The 21171-nt window shown below is 42.7% G+C and overlaps 1 protein-coding gene across 1 annotated transcript in view; it reads right to left on the bottom strand.

The window, feature by feature from the left end:
• The window catches only part of MEI1 (meiotic double-stranded break formation protein 1), a 72614-nt gene that overhangs the window by 48888 nt on the left and 2555 nt on the right, over positions 1 to 21171 (bottom strand). Inside the window, exons 2-13 of the mRNA XM_027593874.2 lie at positions 20372 to 20495; positions 19513 to 19563; positions 17608 to 17681; positions 16193 to 16298; positions 15476 to 15679; positions 13733 to 13863; positions 9059 to 9173; positions 8120 to 8236; positions 6859 to 6958; positions 6602 to 6736; positions 1492 to 1606; positions 527 to 618 (exon numbers count right to left, since the gene is read on the bottom strand). Of these exons, the coding sequence (XP_027449675.2) occupies positions 527 to 618; positions 1492 to 1606; positions 6602 to 6736; positions 6859 to 6958; positions 8120 to 8236; positions 9059 to 9173; positions 13733 to 13863; positions 15476 to 15679; positions 16193 to 16298; positions 17608 to 17681; positions 19513 to 19563; positions 20372 to 20495 (1364 nt within the window). The remainder of the gene's footprint in view (positions 1 to 526; positions 619 to 1491; positions 1607 to 6601; positions 6737 to 6858; positions 6959 to 8119; positions 8237 to 9058; positions 9174 to 13732; positions 13864 to 15475; positions 15680 to 16192; positions 16299 to 17607; positions 17682 to 19512; positions 19564 to 20371; positions 20496 to 21171) is intronic.

The following is a 21171-nucleotide window of genomic DNA, read 5'->3' on the forward strand; positions in this document are numbered from 1 at the left end:
CTACCAGGAATGCCTTCCCCAGATTTGTGACAACTAATGAATTCCACATATATATACAAAACTGCCTCTTCCCCAGAGACTGTGGGCTCCTGTGGGCAGGAGTCAATCTGATCTTATCTTTCTACTCCCACTGTCTAGCCACAGGCCTGACACAGAGTAGATTCAAAAAACATTTGTTACTGTGAACTAAATTAGTCCAACAAGCATTCAGCAAACACCTATAGGGGTTCATTATTTGGCAAGAGGAACAAAGCTGAATGAGACAGAAACTCATTGTATGGTAACAAAAACTTCACCAGGAGGGAATCTTTGGAAACCTCCTACTCTAGCTCCTCTTCTTCAAACCTTCTCTACACACCCCTCCATACACACACATCCCCAACCTCTGCCCCAGCCAAAGTGCTCTCACTATGCAGCAAAGCATCAGAAATCAACTATTCCTTCTAGAACTCCATCCTTAGTCTGATTCTTTTGCACCCCAACCCTCCATAATACTGCCTCAGACCACAAAGGGTTAGTCCCTTACCTGCAGGCATTTCTAAATCCCTCCAGAGTGCTCAGGAGGAACTTCCCCCTTCGAAGAATGGCCTTCTCTGAATCTCTACTGGAGGCATGGCCCTGCAGTAAGAAGGAGAGAGGGGCATCTATTAGTCCAGTACCTATTCTGTGTCCCAATCTGTGCCTGGAGGACCACAGGCCTCTTCCTCCCCCACTGGCGTCTGGTGTTCCCATAAACCTAACACTTTTCAGGAGATCTTGGTTATATCCTCGAAAATCCAGTCATCTAATAGCTCTTTTAAAAATGGCAGAAGGGGGAACATTAACTATCTATCTCCCTGTGAACCACAGGACTGGCTCTTGTTCTATTATATGCCGAAAGCAGTCACAGGCTGGTGGACATTAGCCTCACTGGCTCTAATGCCCATATCAGTTGCTCCAAAACACACGAAAATCCCACCCCATCAGGTGTGATAAGCTTAGTTTCCAAAGTTAATTTTGAAAGATATAACCAGCATTCACATTACCCATATCCTTTCTGATATTTTAAGTCCATGGACCATTAAAAGCCAACAATTACAACACATTGCACATTGGTCAGATTCTTTTGAAGATTCTAATGAATCCAGCCTTACATAATTTTGTGAGCATGTTTACCATAACTGCCGGGATGATATAAAAGACAAAGTGGTATAGCGTAGTAGGTTTGGGTACAAACACCCTGGGATTTACTATACAAACTCAGATACTTGCTAGTTTGGGACCTTAGAGAAAAAGTAACCCTGTGGCTTCAGTTTCCAAATCTGCAAAGATGAGGACAACAATTATTAAGCTTCACAGTTCTGCCATTAGGGGAGAAAAATAACATCTCATTATAGATATGTGTGCATGAGAAAAAGTTATAAAGAGGCATACAAAGGTAAGACAATTATCTTCTTAAAACACATTATAGCATGATCTCCAGAAGAAACAGGCTGCATGCAGTGTACTGACCAGGGGCTTCCTATTCAGCGGGGTCTGGGAAAAATCTGCACAGCGGCTCAGCATGGCTTCAAGCAAGGCCCGCAGTTCCCTGTACTGCACAGGTGGAACATTCTGATGGTCCTTCCTGCAGCCAGACAGACAAAGGCAGGCTTAGGGTAAGGTAAGGGTTTTCCAAGATACCCTCAGGTTCTCAGGCAATGGGGGACAGTGTGATGGATCAGAACATGGGTCCAGGATCTGATCTGATAAAAATCCTTGCTCCAACACTTGTCTAGCTGCATGACTTTGTGCACATTCCTCATCCTCCCATACCCTCAGTTTCCTCATCTATTAAATGAGAGGTAATAGTAATTTCCTCATAAAAATCTTTTAAGGATCAAATTAGATAATGTATGCCAAGCGCTTAGCATGACGCTTAATAGATAGTAAGCCTTTTAAATGACAGCTAGGACTATTACTGCTGTTATTAAGCAGACAGAGGGCTTTCTCACAGAGAAGGACCTCCTGGTGAAAGAAGTATTATCTAGAACTGAAGGTGCATCAAGACATGTATATGACCACTGTCCTCAAATTAGTAATAAGCTCTCTTGGGGAAGAAAGATCAAATTTGCTCTCTGTTACCTTGGTAAGGAAAACCACGATCAATAGGGAAATGTTATCAGGACTCAGACTTTGTTTCAGAATAGAGAAGAACTTCCTAAGAGTTAAACTCTATAGAGATAAAAGGGAAATTCTAGGCGGAGTGAGCTCCTCATTCTTAGAAATTATAAGCAAAGACTAGAAACTAGTTTTGGAGATTCAATCATTCTGAGTGTGGGGTAAATGTGGAAAGTAATATTTAGGGTCCATCTGAACTTTCATATTCCATAGATTCAGGGAGGCAAGAGTCATAGACTAGTCTAATAGTGAGCTCCAAGAGGCCAGAGACCAGCTCAGCCTTTTCATTTTACCTAAATAGAGCTAGATGCATTATAAACAGATGATAAATCTGAAAAGATGTTAAATGAATGAATGACTACTTGACAGGGTATTAGGTAGTTGTATTTGTTTCCTAGGGATGCTGCAACGAATTACTATAAACTGCATGGCTTAAAACAACAGAACTTTATTCTCTCATAGTTCCGGGGGATAGAAGTCTGAAATCAAGGTGTTGTTGGCTCCTCTAAAGGCTCTAGGGAAGAATCCCGTCTTGCCTCTTGGCTACTGGTGGCTGCCAGCAATCCTGTCATCGCTGCCCACCATCGCTGCATCATCCCACCTTCTACCTCGTCACATGCCATCTTCCCTGCGGGTGTGCGTCTGTGTTACTGTCCAAGTCCCCCTCTCCTCATAAGGGCACCAGTCTTTGGATTTACGAGCCTGCACTGTATGACCTCGTTTCAACTGTATCTAGAAAGGCCCTATTTCCAAATAAGGTCACTTTCACAGGTTATAGGTGGGCATGTGCAGTAACTAAAGAGAAATCTATGTCAACCCTCATCCCTGGGCCTTTTTTGAACACTGAGAGTAATCTGTTGGGCCTTCTAACAGGCACTCAGTTCACTGTACATAGTTAAGGCTTGATTTCCCCTTTCCTTCTTCATTTCTAGAAGCTCTAAGTTTCGACCCTACACTGATTGTCAAGACCTGTCCCCACCATCTTTAAATTCTTTTCAGCAGTTCTCATTCCACATTCCCCCTTCCAATTGTGCTTCCCAGAGACCCAGTGAACCACTCCACCTCAGAGGGACCACCTCAGTAAACATTCTGGGAAATTAACATGAAAAGTAAAGTCATCTAAATTAGTAACCAGCCTCCTACTTAGCACTCTCCACAATTCTGACCCAACCTGCTTTCCCAGCTCCTTGATGTATTACTCGCCTTCACACAACCTGCTGGCCAGACTGCTGACTGTACCCTAAGTAACCCCTAAACTTTCCCACCTACATGGTCCTTCCACAAACCTAAATCTCTCTCATCCCTCTTAGCACAGCTCAAACCTGACCCTCCTCCTTCCTGGAAGGTGCTACGAGTCCCTCATAGCACTGGCCTTCTGGGAGACTTCTAGTTCTAGATGGGCACCTCTAATTGACCTGCTCTTCCTCTGTGCTTTTGTTACCCTGTTGGTTTACTCATCTCCCCCTCACTGGGATTCATGTCCCAGATTTAGAGATTCAAATCCAGGAAAGGACAGAGGGGGAAAGGAGACAGACTGAAGTTATTGTAATGTAAATGTTATTTTTTGTTTCCATTTTTAGAACCAACCTAGAGTCAAATCACAAAGACTTAAATATGGTTACAAAAGAGACTATAAATATTAACAACCTTTACCATGTAAAATTAAAGGTATAGGGGCACCTGGGTGGCTCAGTTGGTTGGCAACTGCCTTCAGCTCAGGTCATGAGTTCCGCTTCGGGCTCCCTGCTTGGCGGGGAGTCTGCTTCTCCCTCTGACCCTCCCTCCTCTTATGTGCTTTCTCTCTCTCTCAAATAAATAAATAAAATCTCTAAAAAAATTAAATTAAATTAAATTAAAGGTACAGCTGACCGACATTGAGAAGTAGATGGTGGGGAGGAGAAAGGAAAAGTTGGATGCTAATATATCTAGCTAACCAAGTAGGGAGTCAAGAGATACTCCTTGAAGTTGAGGGAACAAGAAACACAAGTTTTAAGTATACTATTTAAAGATTGAAGACATAAAATATTAACTAGCAAAGATGCTAAGGAAATGTAGAGGAGACAAAATAATATGACCTAAATCTTGGTCTTTCTTACCAGTGACTCAATGAATAATGTCCTAAATTGATAAATAAAGTGATAGCACTATAAGCATATTGTTTAGATGCAGGGATATAATCACCAGAACTGAAACCAAAATGAGTTACACTTAGTTTCCTTTAGAAAGTGGGGACAGGGAACTGTTCTGTTTCATTATAAACCTGTATATTTTATTTTTTATTATTTGAATATATTACTTTGTTAGATTTTTAGAAAGGAAAACATGTAAATAAAATAAAAGTTATTTTATAAGTAAATATAAGTTTTCTCCATTACTTTTTTTTCAAGATATCAAGCATCTTGCTAAGGAATAATTTCCCATCCTGATGTTAGGATCTCTTAGTCTTACCACCCATTTTAATATCCTTCATTCATACACTTTCAGGAGTGAGGTGTAGAGTAGTGAACAAACTGACATGGTCCCTGATCTCTCAGAGATTATATCATAGTGGGAGAGACACAAAACAAATGAATAAACAAGAACCATCAAGTGTTTGGTAGGTGCTATAACAGCCTAATGTGTCAGTTAGGGAAAGATGCTCTGAATGCAACCTGAATGATGGGAAGAAGCCAGTTGTGCAAAGATTTTAGGGAAGAGCATTTCAGGCAGAAAGAACAATTTGTAGAATTGAAACAGGGGGAAAGTCTGGACTAAAACAAAAGACTGAGATGTTTAAAAAATTACATCCATGAAATAAATAGAATAAAATTCTATTTTAAGACCTGCATGGGAGCCATAAAAAAAAACGAAATCTTGCCATATGCGACGACGTGGATGGAACTAGAGGGTATTATGCTAAGCAAAATAAGTCAGAGAAAGAGAAGTATCATATGATCTCACTGATGTGAGGAATTTAAGAAACAAGACAGAGGAGCATAGGGGAAGGGAGGAAAAAATGAAACAAGATGAAACCAGAGAGGGAGATAAACCATAAGAGACTCTTTTTTTTTTTTTAAACTTTTTATTTATTTATTCATGAGAAACAGAGAGAGAGAGAGAGAGAGGCAGAGGGAGAAGCAGGCTCCCAAGGAGCAGGGAGCCTCCATAAGAGACTCTTAATCTCAGGAAACAAACCAAAGGTTGCTGGGGTGGTGGGGGCCGGGAGGGATGGGGGGGCTGGGTGATGGACATTGAGGAGGTATGTGCTATGGTGAGTGCTGTGAATTGTGTAAGACTGATGAATCACAGACCTGTACCTCTGAAACAAATAATACATTATATGTTAAAAAAAAAATAAGGAGATAGTAAGAAGGGAAAAATGAAGGGGGGGAATCGGAGGGGGGGACGAACCACGAGAGACTATAGACTCTGAGAAACAAACTGAGGGTGTTAGAGGGAGCGGGTCGGGGGTGGGTTACCCGAGTGGTGGGTATTAAGGAGCGCACGTATTGCATGGAGCACTGGGTGTTATACGCAAACAATGAATCGTGGAACACTACATCAAAAACTAATGATGTAACGTATGGTGACTAACATAATAAAATAAAATTTAAAAAATAAAATAAAATAAAGCATGCGTGGGGTGCCTGGGTGGCTCAGTCGTTAAGCGTCTGCCTTCAGCTCGGGTCAGGATCCCAGGGTCCTGGGATCGAGCCCCACACTGGGCTCCCTGCTCTGCAGGAAGCCTGCTTCTCCCTCTCCCACTCCCCCTGCTTGTGTTCCCTCTCTTGCTGTCTCTCTCTGTCAAATAAATAAATAAAATCTTTAAAAAAAAAAAACAAAAAACATGCAGATGGGGCACCTGGCTGGCTCAGTCTGTGGAACACACGACTCTTGATCTCAGGGTCATAGTTCCAGTACCACACTAGGTATAAAGCTTACCTTAAAAAAAATTTTTTTTAAAAACATGCAGAGAATTGGGAAGAACTCTTCCAAATTAAAAATATGAAAGTAGGGCGCGTGGGTGGCTCAGTCATTAAGTGTCCGCCTTCAGCTCGGGTCATGTTCTCTGCTCGGCGGGAGGCCTGCTTCTCCCTCTCCCACTCCCCCTGCTTGTGTTCCCTCTCTCACTGTCTCTCTTTGTCAAATAAATAAAATCTTTAAAAAAAAATGTGCAAGTAAAAATAAAATACACAGTAGAAGGGTTGAAAGATAATAAAGTCAAGAAAATTTTCCAGAAACGACTGCATAATGACAAAAAGATGAAAAACGGTCAGAAAACAAAGAAAATTAGAGGACCAGTCCAGGTCCAACATTTGAACAGCAGTTCCAGAAAGAGAGAACAGAGTAAATAGAGTATTGGAAAAAAATTCAAGAAAATTTCCCTGACCTAAAGGATAAGTACAGCCTGGAAGCTCCCCTGGCTTGACCTGGCCCACAGGGCATAGAGAGGTAGAAAGTTCAGCCTGCCTAGGTCTCTCACCTCAGAAAGGCAGAAATGGCCTTCACTGCCTCAGCAGCCACTTCCAGCACAGGGCTGCTTACTGCTTCTTGGAGAGCACGGCCTGCATCTCGACACATGTCTGAGCTTGGGAAGAGCTTGATCTCCTCTGGCTGCCTGAGAAATAGTAAACGAGCAATGAGTAAGTGAATGCCTATCACTGACACCACCCAGAATAAACACTTCTTTCCTTCTCCAGTCTGGCCCCTACAGGCCTGACACCCCATCACTTTGCTCACCGAGTCAGGATCTCAGCAAAAAGCAGCAGGCCCTGCTTATGGAGTTCTGTGTTGTTCATCCTCAGGCTTCCCTGTAGGCTCCTCACAACGGACTCGATTCCTATCTCAAAATGACATGGCAGAGGCCAGGGATCAGTGCTTGGTAGTTCCTTCACTGCCTGCCCAGGAGAAGTGAGAGGCCCTGGACAGCACATATTTGCTGGTGGCCCTTCATGGAGGGGCCCTGACAAGACTGAACTGATGGAATGGGACTGTGAGATCTTTGAGGGCGGGCCCTTATCTGATTCATCTCTGTCTCCCTGAAACTCAGCACAAGCCATAGCACAGGCCCTGGTACTCGAGGTATTTAGTAAATGACTATTGACTGAGTTGTGCCTTTTCCACTAGACATACTCATATTCCTTCTCAAAGAATCAGGTCAGACCTCCACTCCTTCCGGAAGCCTTCCCTAATCCACTCACGCAGAGCTATGGGCCTCCACTAAGCTCCCACACCTCCTATACTTCCCTCTGGCAGAGCCCTAATTGGCTCGTTTATATCTCTCTCTCCTTCCAGAGGACAGGGACCACATTATATGTATCGCTAAATCTCTAGGTCCCAGCCTAGGGCCTGGCACAGAACAGGAATATAGAATATAAAATGAATGACTAAATGTGCCCAGTCTAAAAATCCAGACATGATATAAAAAGTCCCAGACAAAAAAAGTATCACCAGGAAGGAAGAGGAAGGGACAGTTTCAAGAAACCATGAAAGAATGAATCAGCTAAACTTAGGGACTAACTAGACGGACACCTACCTGGGGGAGAGGAAAAGACTGAATCCAAAGCTGAGTAAAGTTGTTCTTAAGGTACAGGAAGAATGCATTCAGGGGCTAATAGGAGTACCTTTCTCTTGCCAAACATATAGACTTCTGCTAATCAGCGAAGGCAACTGTCTGGATATCATGGCTTGCATATGGAATCTGGTAATGAGTTTGGGCTGATGGAAATGACCAGACCCAGCACTCCCCTCCAAGGTGTAGGCTAGCCCCCCATCATTCCTACTTCTACCCAACTTCAAAGTACTGACCACCCTAGGGGTGTGTGGGTGGCTCAGTCAGTTAAGCATCTGACTCTTGTTCTCAGTTCAGGTCTTGACCTTAGGGTCATGAGTTCAAGTCCCACATTGGGCTCCATGCTGGGCATGGAGCCTACTTAACAACAACAACAAAAAGTGCTGACCACCACCCTACCCAGAACTATGTAGGACTCCCACTACAAACCGTACACCGTGTGGCACTTGGAAAAAAAGAGTGGCTCTTCTGCCAGGAGTATCAAGCAGTTGTAGCTGGACCAGACAAGCACTTCGCTGGAAGAGGAAAGGTGTTCAAAGAGGAACTCTGGCCGGGAGAGGGGAGAAAACAATAAATGACAGTCGCGTGATCACAGTCCCCTCACTAAATCTAGGGCCTTGGATTTATTCAGCATCTAACACCTGTTACTTCATCTGTTCACACACACTCTCCATGAGACATGATCATGAATTCACAGATAAACCCGAAAAATAACCTCAGGGTTTGGTCTAACCTCACCTTTTTAACAGGTGAGGAAAGTGAGACCCAGAGAGAGCTATTGTTAATGGTAGAGGTGGGACTGGAACTCAGGTCTCTTAATTCCCAGGATGGGTAACAGCATGATGCAGAGAGAAGATTTTAGAGCCAGAGAGGCTTGACTGCATACCCTTCTCTGCCAGTGATTAGCCTTGTAAATTTACACCAGTTATTTTTCCCTTCTCTGATCCTCAATTTCCTTATCCATAAAACAGCCAAGTTGAGGACCTAAATGTGGCGACACTTACAATGCACCTCAGGGCGTATTTCCTGGTCATAACAAGCCCTTGAAAAACCTTAGTTCCCTTTGCCTTCCTGGTCCACAGGTCTTTCCATCACTCTACACTACCTGTTACTCCTAGATGGTCAAGTAAATGACAAAGATCAGTAACAGATTGCTCAAGGTCATCCAAGAGATCTGTAGCAAGAGGAATCACTTTATGAGGCCTACTTCTTACAGCCTGTCCTGTACAGCTGAGCCTGCCATCAACCTGTCTCTCTAGTACGCATTATCAAAGAACCCCAGTAGGACAGCTGCTGCTACTGGGACTCCAGGGTCTCCAGTCAGAACTCTGGGGTCTTCAGAGGAAAAGATTTGAAGGAATTCTCTACCTGGGATGTCGGCATGGATGAAGGCTGGGGCATGCTTCACTGGGGAGTGGACCAGCACTGCAGTTATACAGTGGGTACTGGCCACCTGCAGAGTCTCATCTCTAGAGAGGAGAAGCTGGAGAAACAGGCAACAAGAGGTACTGCAGTCACACCACTGACAGGGCCTATCCAGCGTCAGGCACAAGGATGGTGCTCAGGGACAGCAGTTATGGATTATGGGAAGGGGTTTCTATGAAGAACAGCAGGTGGGAAACAGAACAAAAGAACACAATGGCATCAAAGAACACGAAAACCATCACCAAGAAAGCTTTGGGCCTTCATTGACAAAAGTACTTTCACAGCCCTCATCTGGTTTTGATGCTTGCAACAAGCCTAAAAGATAACATGGGAAGGTTCTACTGTGAGTCTCACTTTACAGAATGTGCTGAAAAGAACTAACAATGCAGGCATGAGGCTGTTATCCTTAGAAAGGCCCGTCTGTAAAGTTGGTCAATGCCTGGATTTGGGAAGCTGGATTTCAGGAGGGCTCCCACCACTCACAGAACCAATAAGAGTGACTCTTTGTGACTAAATTATTTGTACAAACAATGTAGTCTATGCTGAATACCTGTCGTCTTTCTGGAAGTTTGGAATTTTGGCATGTGCTAGGCAGAGGGTGCTGACGTGACCAGTCAGCCCCCAATAAAAATTTTGGGCACTGAGACTCTAATGAGCTTCCCTGCCAGGCACCATCTCACACGTGTTGCCACAACTCATTGCTGGAGGAATAAAGTGCATCCTTGTCTGACTCCACTGGGAGAGGATTCAAAATCTTGTGCCTAGTTTTCCCCTGAACTTTACCCCATATGTGTTTTCCCTTTGCTGATTTTGCTTTGTATTCATTCACTGTAATAAATAATAGCCGTGAGTATGATTATCTGTTGAGTCCTGTGAGTCCTCCTCGTGAATCACTGAACCTGGGGGTGGTCTTGGAGACTCCCAACATACAGAGGAAGGAATTAAAGCTCATGGAGGTTAAGTCACTTACTCCAGGCCACACAGCTAATAAGTGGCAAAGCTAAGGCAGAAACCCAGGTCAGCCATGTCCAAATCTAGGAGTCTCCCTACAGCAGACACCTCCTCCACCAAAGTTTTAGATCAGGTTATTCCTCTACTCAAAACATTTCAATGAATTTCCATTGTACTCTGAATAACATCCAGACTCCTACGGGACACCATACCTATTAGGAGTCCCATGATACTTTCAGAAATCAAGGAAAGGGGGGGCACCTGGGTGGCTCAGTCACTTAAGCATGGTTTTGGCTCAGGTCATGATCTCGGGTCATGGGATCGAGCCCCACACTGGGCTCTTTGCTCAATGTAGAGTCTGCTTCAGATTGTCTCTCCCTCTCCTTCCTGGTCACTTGCTCTCTAATAAATAAATAAAATCTTTAAAAAAAAATAAAAATTTCTTTAAAAAAAGAAATCAAGGAAAGGGTTAACTGCAACTGCAGACAAGTGTAGGAGAAACTGGCCTCCTATGGGAAAATGGCAAGTAGAACATATATCATGAGACAAAAGAGAGTGTGTCCGGTTTTAGAGCTTCAGAGGAAAAGGACAAAGTCACACTCCTATCTGGGAGAGACACATCTGAGGACGCAAGCTTAAACGCATCTCAGTCGTGTCAGACTTAAAAATGGACACATGACGGACCGCCCTTTCCGTTAGTATGGAAAGGAGCTTCTAGATAGTCTTAATCTTTATCTTGTTCTCTTTTATACAGGAAATGACATGTATTTCAAGATGCTATTGATGTAAGGCAAACTATTATTTTATACGCCACTAAAAGAAAAAGAGCTATAATTAAACTATGACACACTATTGATGGTAAAGTGTCTCCCAATTTCCGAGCTGCTAAAATATGAAATAGAATATATCTTAGAAAAATGATATTCAACTCTTACGCAAAACGATGATTCTTGGTTTAAAGTGTATATTCCTTATTGTGTGAGAAAGAAACGCTCCAATCCTACTTTTCCATCATAAACAAAATTACCTATGAAAATTTATCTTTAAAAAAGTCCTAATTGGGGCACCTGGGTGGCTCCACTGATTAAATATCTGTCTTCAGCTCAGGTCATGGTCCCAGGGTCCTGGGATCGAGCCCCGCATCGGGCTCCCTGCTCAGCGGGGAGCCTGCTTCTCCCTCTCTCGCTCCCCCTGCTTGTGCTCCACACCCAGTCAAATAAATAAATAAAATCTTTAAAAAAAAAAGTCTTATTTACCATGACCCATCAGGACTTGCACAATTTTCCCTGCTTAACCTCTAGACTCATCTCTGGCCACTTCACATTCTACCCACCATCCATCCCATTGGCCTCCGTCTGCTTCTGGAACATGTCAAGCATCCCCCTTCCTCTGGCCTTTATTTGCTATTCTTTCTGCCTGAAATGCTTTTCTACCCATTCTTCATATCACTGGCTTACTTACTTATTTAATTAATTAATTTTTACAGCTTCGCCGAGGTATAACTGATCACTGGCTTTCGTTAATTCTTCAAGTGTCAGCTCACTCATCAACCCTTCAGAGAGGCCCTGCCTGACCACCCAGCCTATAGCTGGCCTTCCTCACTATCTCATTTCCTCTTTATTTCCTTTGTAGCAAAACAAGAATTACTTTGCTTGTCCATTTACCTGTTCATAACCTGCCTTCCCCACTAGACCGTGCAAGGGCAAGGAATTCATCTATTTACATACCATGATATTCCCAGTGCCTAACACAGTGACTGACATATCGCAATAGCGCTCAGTATGTATCTGACTAAATGAATGAATAAACATTGCAACAGCAGGGACACAAGCATTGGCAATCTATTCCCAGGGACCTAAATTTTGGAAGAATAAGTTGATTATCAGCCAAAAGCGGGAAGGAATAGCATCAGAATCTGACAAAAACGCCAGAACAGAGGTAAAAGGATACATGTCAGTCTTCTCTTTATTTAAAATTTTGGTATTTTGTTCATTATGAAGTTTGTGCATTGATTTTTTAAAAAATCAAATTGATTTTTTAAAAAAATATTGCATTAAAATACTATCTATCTTGATTGCTGAGTTTTTTAGCATCCCCTTAAATTTTGCACCTAAGGCAAGTGCCTCACTCATCTCACCATAGCTGCAACCTTGCTGGTTGCTGTAGTAAAATAATATGTTGATCATCCAAAATTGTCAAGAGAATAACAGTCTCCACATAAGAATGGAGGATAGGACCCCTAAACCAAGATTCCTATCTCTGCAATGCACTGTCCCCCAAGGGAAGTGCTCTCTAAGCTCTGTCCCTGCCACCATTATGCTTCCTTGGTGCACTGTGAGGTCACAAAACCTTGTGCCCTCCTGAGCCTGAGATCAAATGTTCTAACTAGATGTTACCATGGACTCCAGGATGGCAGCAACAAAATGAGCACAGAAAAGAATTCAGTATGAGATTTTCTGGTTCAGAGTCACAGGACTTGCTCCTCAGAGTTCACAGGCCCTGAATGGACCTTTTTAGAGGCATCCCAGGGAAACAAAGAGGAGCAGTTTAAGCTGGTTTTTAATATTTACCTTATCTATCCCCAATTGCCCTTTCCCACTTTTGATCAGGGCTCCTCCTCTTTCCTGCAGGAGTCCCACAGTCTAGTCAATCAATGATTATCTCCACTATCAGATGAGGATAAGTAGCTCTGCCAAGCCCTGTGCTGAGCACTGCAGAGAGGTATAGCCAAATTCAGGTCCTGCCCTAAAGAAACTCCCAGATCAACCACAATATGGTGAAGTAAGTGCTGTGACACAAGGTACATTCGACCTAAAGGAACTAAGAGGAAAAGGGAACCCTATAGGCCTTGAAGGATCAATAGACAAAGGAGAGGGGAAAGGCAAAGGGGAAGAGCATCTACACAGGCAGAGAGACAGGACGTCCGAGCACATGCAAGGCCAGGGAGAAGCTACATATGGCTGGGGCATGGGTGGTGGGGTGGAAGAGACGGGTTAATAAGGCTGAAGGGATAAGCATGATCCAGAGAAAGGGGGCTCTAGGTACCAAGCTAGGAAGCTTGAGTTTTATCCCTAAAACAACCGAGATAGCTTTGTTTCTGTTGCCGCCTGTATTCTACATTATCAGCCAGCCTAGATGTTAAGGAGAAGATACGTATATAAGGATTCACAACTGAAATAAAACCTACAGTTGACCCCTGAGCAATATGGGTTTGAACTGCACAGGCCCACTTACACATGGATTTTTTTTCGATAAATACAGTACAGTACCACAAATATTTTCTCCTCCTTATGAATTTCTTAATAACATTTTCTTTCTTCTTACTTTATTGTAAGAACAAAGTATATAATACATATAACATACAAAATATGTGTTGATTGATTGATTGTTATCAGTAAGGGTTCCAGTCAACAGCAGGCTATTAGTAGTTAAGTTTTGGGAGAGTTGAAAGTTTTAAGTGGATTTTCAACTGCTTGGGGGGGGGGGGTCACGCCCCAACCCCTGTGTTGTTTAAGGTTCAACTGTACTTTCAGTACTCTAACAGCATATTATTTGGGTCAAGAAGAAAACACCTTGACAATCTTAGATGGTAGTGATACAAGGGCCAGGAGCCATTCAGGTTCCCTTGTTATTGAACCTAGAGACCAGGAATCACAAGACAATCACCTTTTTGAGCACCAAAGGCAATGAGGTCTTTTCTGGTGGCCCCTCAACAACCTCAGTACTTTCCACCATTGCAGACTTGTTCATGATCACAGACACAAAGAGATCATACTTCAGCAGCTGCCTCAGCAAACCTAGAAAACGAAAGGGGTAGGAGGTGAGGCAAGAGGAGTATAGGTACCAGAGTACACCCCAGGTAGCCCCGCAAGTATCCTCTGGAAACTTCTTCATGTCTCCTTAAACATTCCTAAGTATTTTGTAGGTTTGTTTTGGTTTTTTTTTTAAGATTTTATTTATTTGAGAGCATGAGCAGGGTGGAGGGGGGTAGAGGGAGGGGGACAAGCAGACTCCCCACTGAGCACAGAGCCTGTAGTGGGGCTCAAGCCTAGGACCCCAAGATCATGACCTGAGCCAAAGTCAGACGTTTAACCTACTGAGCCAACCAGATGCCCCAGTACTTTGTTATTTTTAATGCTGTTATAAATGGGATTGTTTTAATTTCTTTTTCAGATAATTCAGTTAGTGTATAGAAAACAACTGATTTTATATCCTTTAACTTTACTAAATTCATTGTTTAACGGTTTTTTGGTGACATTCCTAAGTTTTCTATATACAAAATGATGGCATCTGCGGAGACAATTTTACGTCTTCCTTCCTAATTTTGATACCTTTTATTTCTTTTTCTTGCCTTATTGTTCTGGCGAGGACCTCTAATACAATGCTGGATAGAATCCCACACTTTTCTGGGCAACCTCCATGACAACACTTACCACACAGGGCTCTAATTGTCCACATCTGTTTTCCATACTAGACTATGAGCTCCTTCAGAATAGAGCTCGGGTTTGCTCATCTTTATGACCCCAGGGCCTGGCACAGGGCCTGGCCCCAAATGAACACTCACTATGTGTGACTGGACTGCTCATAACAGAACTCTTGGCCTAAACTGTGAAAAGAAACTGTTGTCACTTAGACTATGCTTTTCCCTGTTGCTCCTGCTTTGGAGCGGGCCCTCACCAGTCACCAATCATAGTGCCCATGTGCTCCACCCAAAATGTGAAAGCTCCCTACTCAGAAGCATTTGATAGATCTTGTGTACCTGTGTAAAGAAGCAGAAGAGGCTGAAAGGGTACGCTGGGGCTCCTAAGGAGCCTCAAATAACAAGTAGAAACACCTGCACAACACCCAGGAGGCCAGAGGGAAGACAGATGATTTTTCAAATAGGAAAGGGAGAGAACACGAGCTGTGCAGTGTGAAGATTAACTTGACAGCAAAAACAGGATACACTAGGGCAGGCAGTAAAAACCGGAGATAGAAAATTGTTGGTGCCACTTTCTTCTTTTCCTTCCAAAGGCAACATTCTTTTTCTTTTTAAATTCTATTTATGCATTTGAGAGAGAGTGTGTGAGGGAGAGAGAATGAGTGGGGGGGGGCAGAGGGAGAGGAAGAAGCAGACTCCCTGTTGAGCAGGAAGCCAACATGGGGCCAATCCCAGGACCCTGAGATCATGACCTGAGCAGAAGACAAATGGTTAATCAACTGAGCCACCCACGTGCCCAAAGGCAACATTCTTAAGATGCCACACCAACTCTAGTCATCTACCACAGTCTGTGCATTTTAGCTCCCAAAACCATGACTTCTACCCTTTGCAAAGCAGCAAACTTCCCCACCACTAAAGAGCCAACATCTCAAGTCCTCAAGCAAAACCTCAAAAGCTTTCTCTCTTTTCTCTCCAGTCCTACATCTTACCCAAACAGTTGATCTGTAGCTCCTTTGTCTGGGCACCATCCAGGGTGGAAAGGAAGAGAGGACACAGCTTCTCCTGGAAATGGCCCGAAAGCATCTCAGCGGCCACTGGTGAGGAGTACAGCTTCCCATAGAGGTAACACACAGAAGCTTGCACCCCCTCACTGGGGTACACTAAACCTCTCAACAGATGCTCCATCAGGTCACCTGTCCATAAAACAGCCAAGGGGCCAGGGAAACCTCACAATGTCAACTGCTGTATGAAACTCCAAACTATTGTGCCCAGTAGGGTAGTAATGGTAATCTATAATCCCCCTAATAAATGATTTCTGGGTACTTAATCAAAAGGGAAAACCAGGGCTTAGAGAAGTGCAGTGATTTACTCTGGGGTAAATACTCTGTGAGATATTTATTTGCATCTCACTGATAGAAAAAATACTTCTATATTCCAAAATTAATTCCTCCTTTCACCCAAAGGAAGGTTCAAAAATAGGTATTTAATTAGTTTGTGTTAACATAAAGAATCAAAATAGCTCAAGACCAGAGTCAATAAATACTTTTTTCAACTTGGCCAACACAGAGTACATTTTGCAGGTGAGAAAACTAAAACCTAGAGAAGTGATGACTTCCCAGGTATATATATTGAATGGACCACCCAGATGGAAGTGTGATCAAAGCAGGTAAAAGGGTAGTGGCAGCTCTTTCCCAGAGGTCACTCACGGTGCTCCATTACAAGTTTGTCTGCCAGGGGAGGGATGGCATCCACCAACTTGCCGAGAAGGGTCAGGGTGGCCAGGCTGCCTCTCATGGAGGGCATGTTACACAGCTATAGAAAAGTGAACACATTCTGCTCTATTATTAGGACGAGGACAGATCTCCCACCGAAATGTATCTTGCTCTATCCAGACCAAAGCCTATTTTGTATCTGTCTCTCAACACAATCAGTAATCAGCCTCTTTAACTAAGTGTCTATCTCCCCTATTGGACTGGGAAGATCCTGGGGAAAGGCTCTGACCAGATTCCTCTCAGAGTGCTCAGTACCTAGCTCAGGACATGACTGTTAAACTGAATTAAAATTAGCATATTTTGTCTTCTATAGAGCCAGAAACTGGGGGGTGAAAGTTGGGAACATCATAAAGACAGAATTCTGGATCAGTGCAAAAAAAAAAAAAAAGGTATTATTATTATTATTATATTATCATAGCCATTATTGAATACTATTTGCCAGGCCCTATGCTTGATGGTTTACAGGGAGAGTCAACAGTATATATTTCCCTTCTCTAGCAACTAACTATAGCATCTTAAGCAAGACTCTTAATTCCTCTGGTGAGAAATAATAATAGTATCAACTTCATAGGGTTGTTAGGACTAAATGAGATACTGCACATAAACCACCTAACACAGTGCCTAGCATTTGAAAGTACTCAAAAGTGGCACCATCATAATGATAAGTATTGATACATATAATTATAAATTCAAGCTGATATATTAATCATATGCAGAGTAATTATAATGAAATGATAATTTAGTATAATTTATAATTACATGTTGCTCTTGGGGTTAAGATAAACATGTCTTCCTTTTGCAAAAAATAAAGAGTGATTCTGATATTATTCCTAAATCTTAAACACAATGCAAAAGCTACTTATTGAATTGGTATCTTTGACTACCTTGGAGAAGGCAGGTTAAATATACCTACTCGGTGCCTGCCTTAGATGCTTAGATAAAAGCAAATGACTTCAGTATAAAATACTGTATACAATCTAAACCAAATAAAAAGACCAAGGCAAGACATAGTAAACATATTTCCTTGATAAATTGATCAAGAAAATCCATGTTGTACTTAGGACATAGAGAATAACCATGGATGATTATGTCAGAAAGACGGGACTTCATCACACGGAGGTAGCATTTGGCAGATTGAAAGGGGAAGGAGGGAGGCTACAAACAGTAGTGGAGCAGGATCAGAAGACCCGAGCCTTAGCGCTGGCTCTGCCACTGACTCAGTGACCTCACGCAGGCCCCTTTCTCTCCATATTTCAACCTCCCCATCTATCTATCCAAAGAAGGGTGGGCCCAGCTCTGATATCTGAAGATTCTGAGGGGTACTCAAGAACCCACATCTATTTACTGACCTCTTTGTGGCACTCATCCAGCAGGCAATGTATGATGTGCTCTAACTTCAGCTGAGTTGTAAGCTGGATGAGGACTGAACAGACACAGTAGCATTACTAACCAGAAGACAACCCCTGGCTCACACTTCACCTTTCATAGCCCTCCTACTCAAAGTCATTTGCTTGTGTTACCAGTATAGTCTTTTCTATCTCCCCAATTAAACTGTGTGTATATACCCAAACCAAAGGATTTCTGGCTTCTTCATTGTTTTATATCAGTGGTTCACAATGAGGCTGCACATTAGAATCATCTAGGAAGTTAAAAAAATATATTAATGCCCAACTCCCACTCTAGACCAATTAAATCAGAATCTCTAGAGAAAGAGCCTAAGCATTTGGATATTTTTTAAGTTACCCAGGTAAGTCTACTGTGAAGCTAAGGTTGAAAACTACTATTTTATATTATCTCTACTTTTTTCCTCCTCACAATTTGCTCCTTCGTATACTAGAAAACAGAATTATGGGTGAGTTCCCATGCCAATAATTGCCTACAATATTATCTCTCAACCCCAAACCTGTCCTTCTATACAATCATTTGTGATGTTTGCTAGTATGTTTGCGGAGCGGTGAAGAAGAGGCTGGCTCTGCAAGTCTGGGAAAAGCTACAAATTAGATTTAGCAGCTGCTGCAGAAAGGCTCTAAATTAGATTTAGCATCTGCGGCAGAAAGGCTCTGCCACTTCCAAGGTAAGGAAGCATTCCAGGATAATAGAAACAGGAAGAAGACAGGCAGCAAACAGGAAACAATGAGGAAGGAGCAAGTCCTTCTTCTCTGTCTTTGCAGTCTCTATCTAGAGCCTACCGCCTCAGTAAAGTTCCTGGGGTCTGATGAAGATTTGCAAGTTATGCTGGCACCAACCAGAAGTGGATGGCTTTAGGATTAGAGCCCCACTCAAGAGTGGCTGAATGGTGAAGGGAAATCTCCCCATTCCCGCCAGTGGTCAGAACTTCAAGTGGTATATTTGTTTGTCCACATTCTCTAGACTGAGAGATGGTCAGAGGGATATACAGATCCTATTAACTTATGATCTGTCACAGCTGCTAACCGTATGGCTAGATGGTCATGGACCCAGGAACAGTCAAGCAGCATCCTCTCCACAGAGAAAACTTACGTTTTAATAATTCCAACCTCCTTTTGTTTCCCAATCTCTAAGGATGGAAGCTGCTTTCTGAAATTGCTACCTCTGTGAAAACTTGGTGTTCTCTTTTTGCCTTCAGTTACCCAGTTAATAATTCTTTATATTAAAATTTTCCCTGTTTAAATAACTTGTGTGGTTTCTGTTTCCTGACTAGACCCTAACTCATACAATTGCTCTTTCTGCAAGAATCCTCCTATCCCAACTCTCGTCTTCTTTCTCCTTGAGCCCTTTAAAGTTTATTTTTTTAGTAATTTCTACACCCAACATGAAGCTAGAACTCACGACCCCAAGATCAAGAGTCATAATGCTCTTCTGACTGAGCCAGCCAGGCACCCATCCCACATTTCCACAGCTTTTACCATCACCTATGTGCAGACAACTTCCAACCAACCAGTGTCATGGATGGAGTGAAAACAGAGTTTGTACACGCCTTTCTAACAGTATTCATCAGCTCTCATTATTTGCCAGCCAATCTCTCCTCCAGATTGTAAACCCTTAGAGGGCAGGAACCATGTCTTACCCGTCTATATATCCCTAGTATCTGATACGGTACTTGGCACAGAGCAGGTGCCTGAGAGAGAAGTGCAGGCTTAGTGACTGACAACTGAGTTTTCTTGATATGTGTCTAAAATAAAACATTTATTTCATCAAGATCTCAAATAACCAGAGCTGCAATTCAGGCTAATATCCTCAGCTTCAAATGCTAGGTACACACAATTTCACCTTACCTTCAATACAGAGGTCTGTTACACTCCCACCTTCCACACTGCATAACAGCCCTTGGAGCCGAGGGAGAAGAGAGGGGGATGGTTAATAGTTAAAAGAGAAGCAAACCCACAAAGGTACACTATAAATTCTAGACTAATAGCAGCTTTAAGCAATGTCCCAGATAAATGCTATCCTCAACACCAAACACCTAGACTTTCAGTGACCCACTCTGGCTTTAAAAGGATAAAAACAGTCAGTGTGGCACAGCATAAAAACTGAGTGCTCTGGAATCTGTAATAGACGTGGGGTAAAATTCCAGTTCTGCCAGTTGTTAACCATGACTTCCCTTAGCCTTGGGGACCATCTTCTCTCCCTTAAAGAACTGTCTTGGCAATTAAAAGCCTGAAAAGCCTCTAGCAGAGAAAAGTACCCAATATGACTTAGCTCCCCTCCTCCCTGAAAGGGCTCTTTCCATAGGACGTTATAATTATATTAAAAGAAGGGACCTTTAATCCATCTCAGGCACAGAAGAGGGAAAGTAATTCAATCAGGGTCACCAGGTCAATGGAGTCTAGTCTGGACCTTCTGATCCTATTCAAGGGTCAGAGTGGACTTTCTGAAAGATCACACATTTCCCATATTCATATTCACACTTTTACTAACCTCTTAGCTGTAGCAAAGCCAGTTACCATCCAATGCATCATGTATCTTAGAAAGGGGATCACTTCTTCATCATATGACAAAACAATTTACTAATAAATTAGACTGTTACGTGGCAAAAAACCTAAATTGTCTTTCCAAGACCATTTCTCCAAACCCCAAAACAAATATACATGCTATACATACAAAATTCATGCCAAGTTTCCCTTTTAATCTCACCGAAAAGCATGCTTATGAAGTGGATACAGATTCTCTGATCCTGAGCCACCAACTGCATGACCAGGGAGGCATGCCTCAAGAGAGCATCTCGGAAGCAGGACAGCACGTGCTTCTTGCGCACCAACTTGGGGCAGATGAAAAAAATATTCCGTAACAACCAAGTCTCAGCCATTCTGAACCCAAACAATTATAATTTCTAAATATATTTGCAAGATGATACTGGAGGGTTCACCTAGACTATAGTAAGATCATATATCCCTAAAGGGAGCATGAAAACGGGCATCATTTACACAAAGGAATCCATGTGTTCATACAGAGGATTATACATGAGCTAAGGTTCCCACTACCCTATATTTACAGAGCACTGTACTATTCACAAATCACTCTTTTGTCTACTAGTTCATTTAAGCCTAGCAACTTGGTGAAGCAAGCAAAAATAGGTATTATTGTCACCATTTTATAGATGAGAAAACAGAAGCCCAGAGACATTCCCAAGGACTCAAATCTGTCTCCAACCAGGCCTTGTCCAAGGTCAGCGCCCTTTCCACTTCAAAAGTCCGGGAGAGTGATTCTGCAGACCCTGCATGAGCCTCGAAGAGGTCGGTAGAGAAATGCATCCTTCCATTCAACATAGACGTAAATCTTCACACTCAATTCACCTCCCTGTACAGGGAACTGGGTAGTAGCTGTGTGAAGTGCTCAAGACAGTAGCAAAAGTTAGGTAAAGAAAGGGCGTACGCACTGAGGATAGAGCAGGAACATGGGTACAACTAACTACATCCCCCTTTCAATTGGTGAGA

Source organism: Zalophus californianus, chromosome 9 (genome assembly GCF_009762305.2).
Source record: "Zalophus californianus isolate mZalCal1 chromosome 9, mZalCal1.pri.v2, whole genome shotgun sequence".
Lineage (NCBI taxonomy): Eukaryota > Metazoa > Chordata > Mammalia > Carnivora > Otariidae > Zalophus > Zalophus californianus.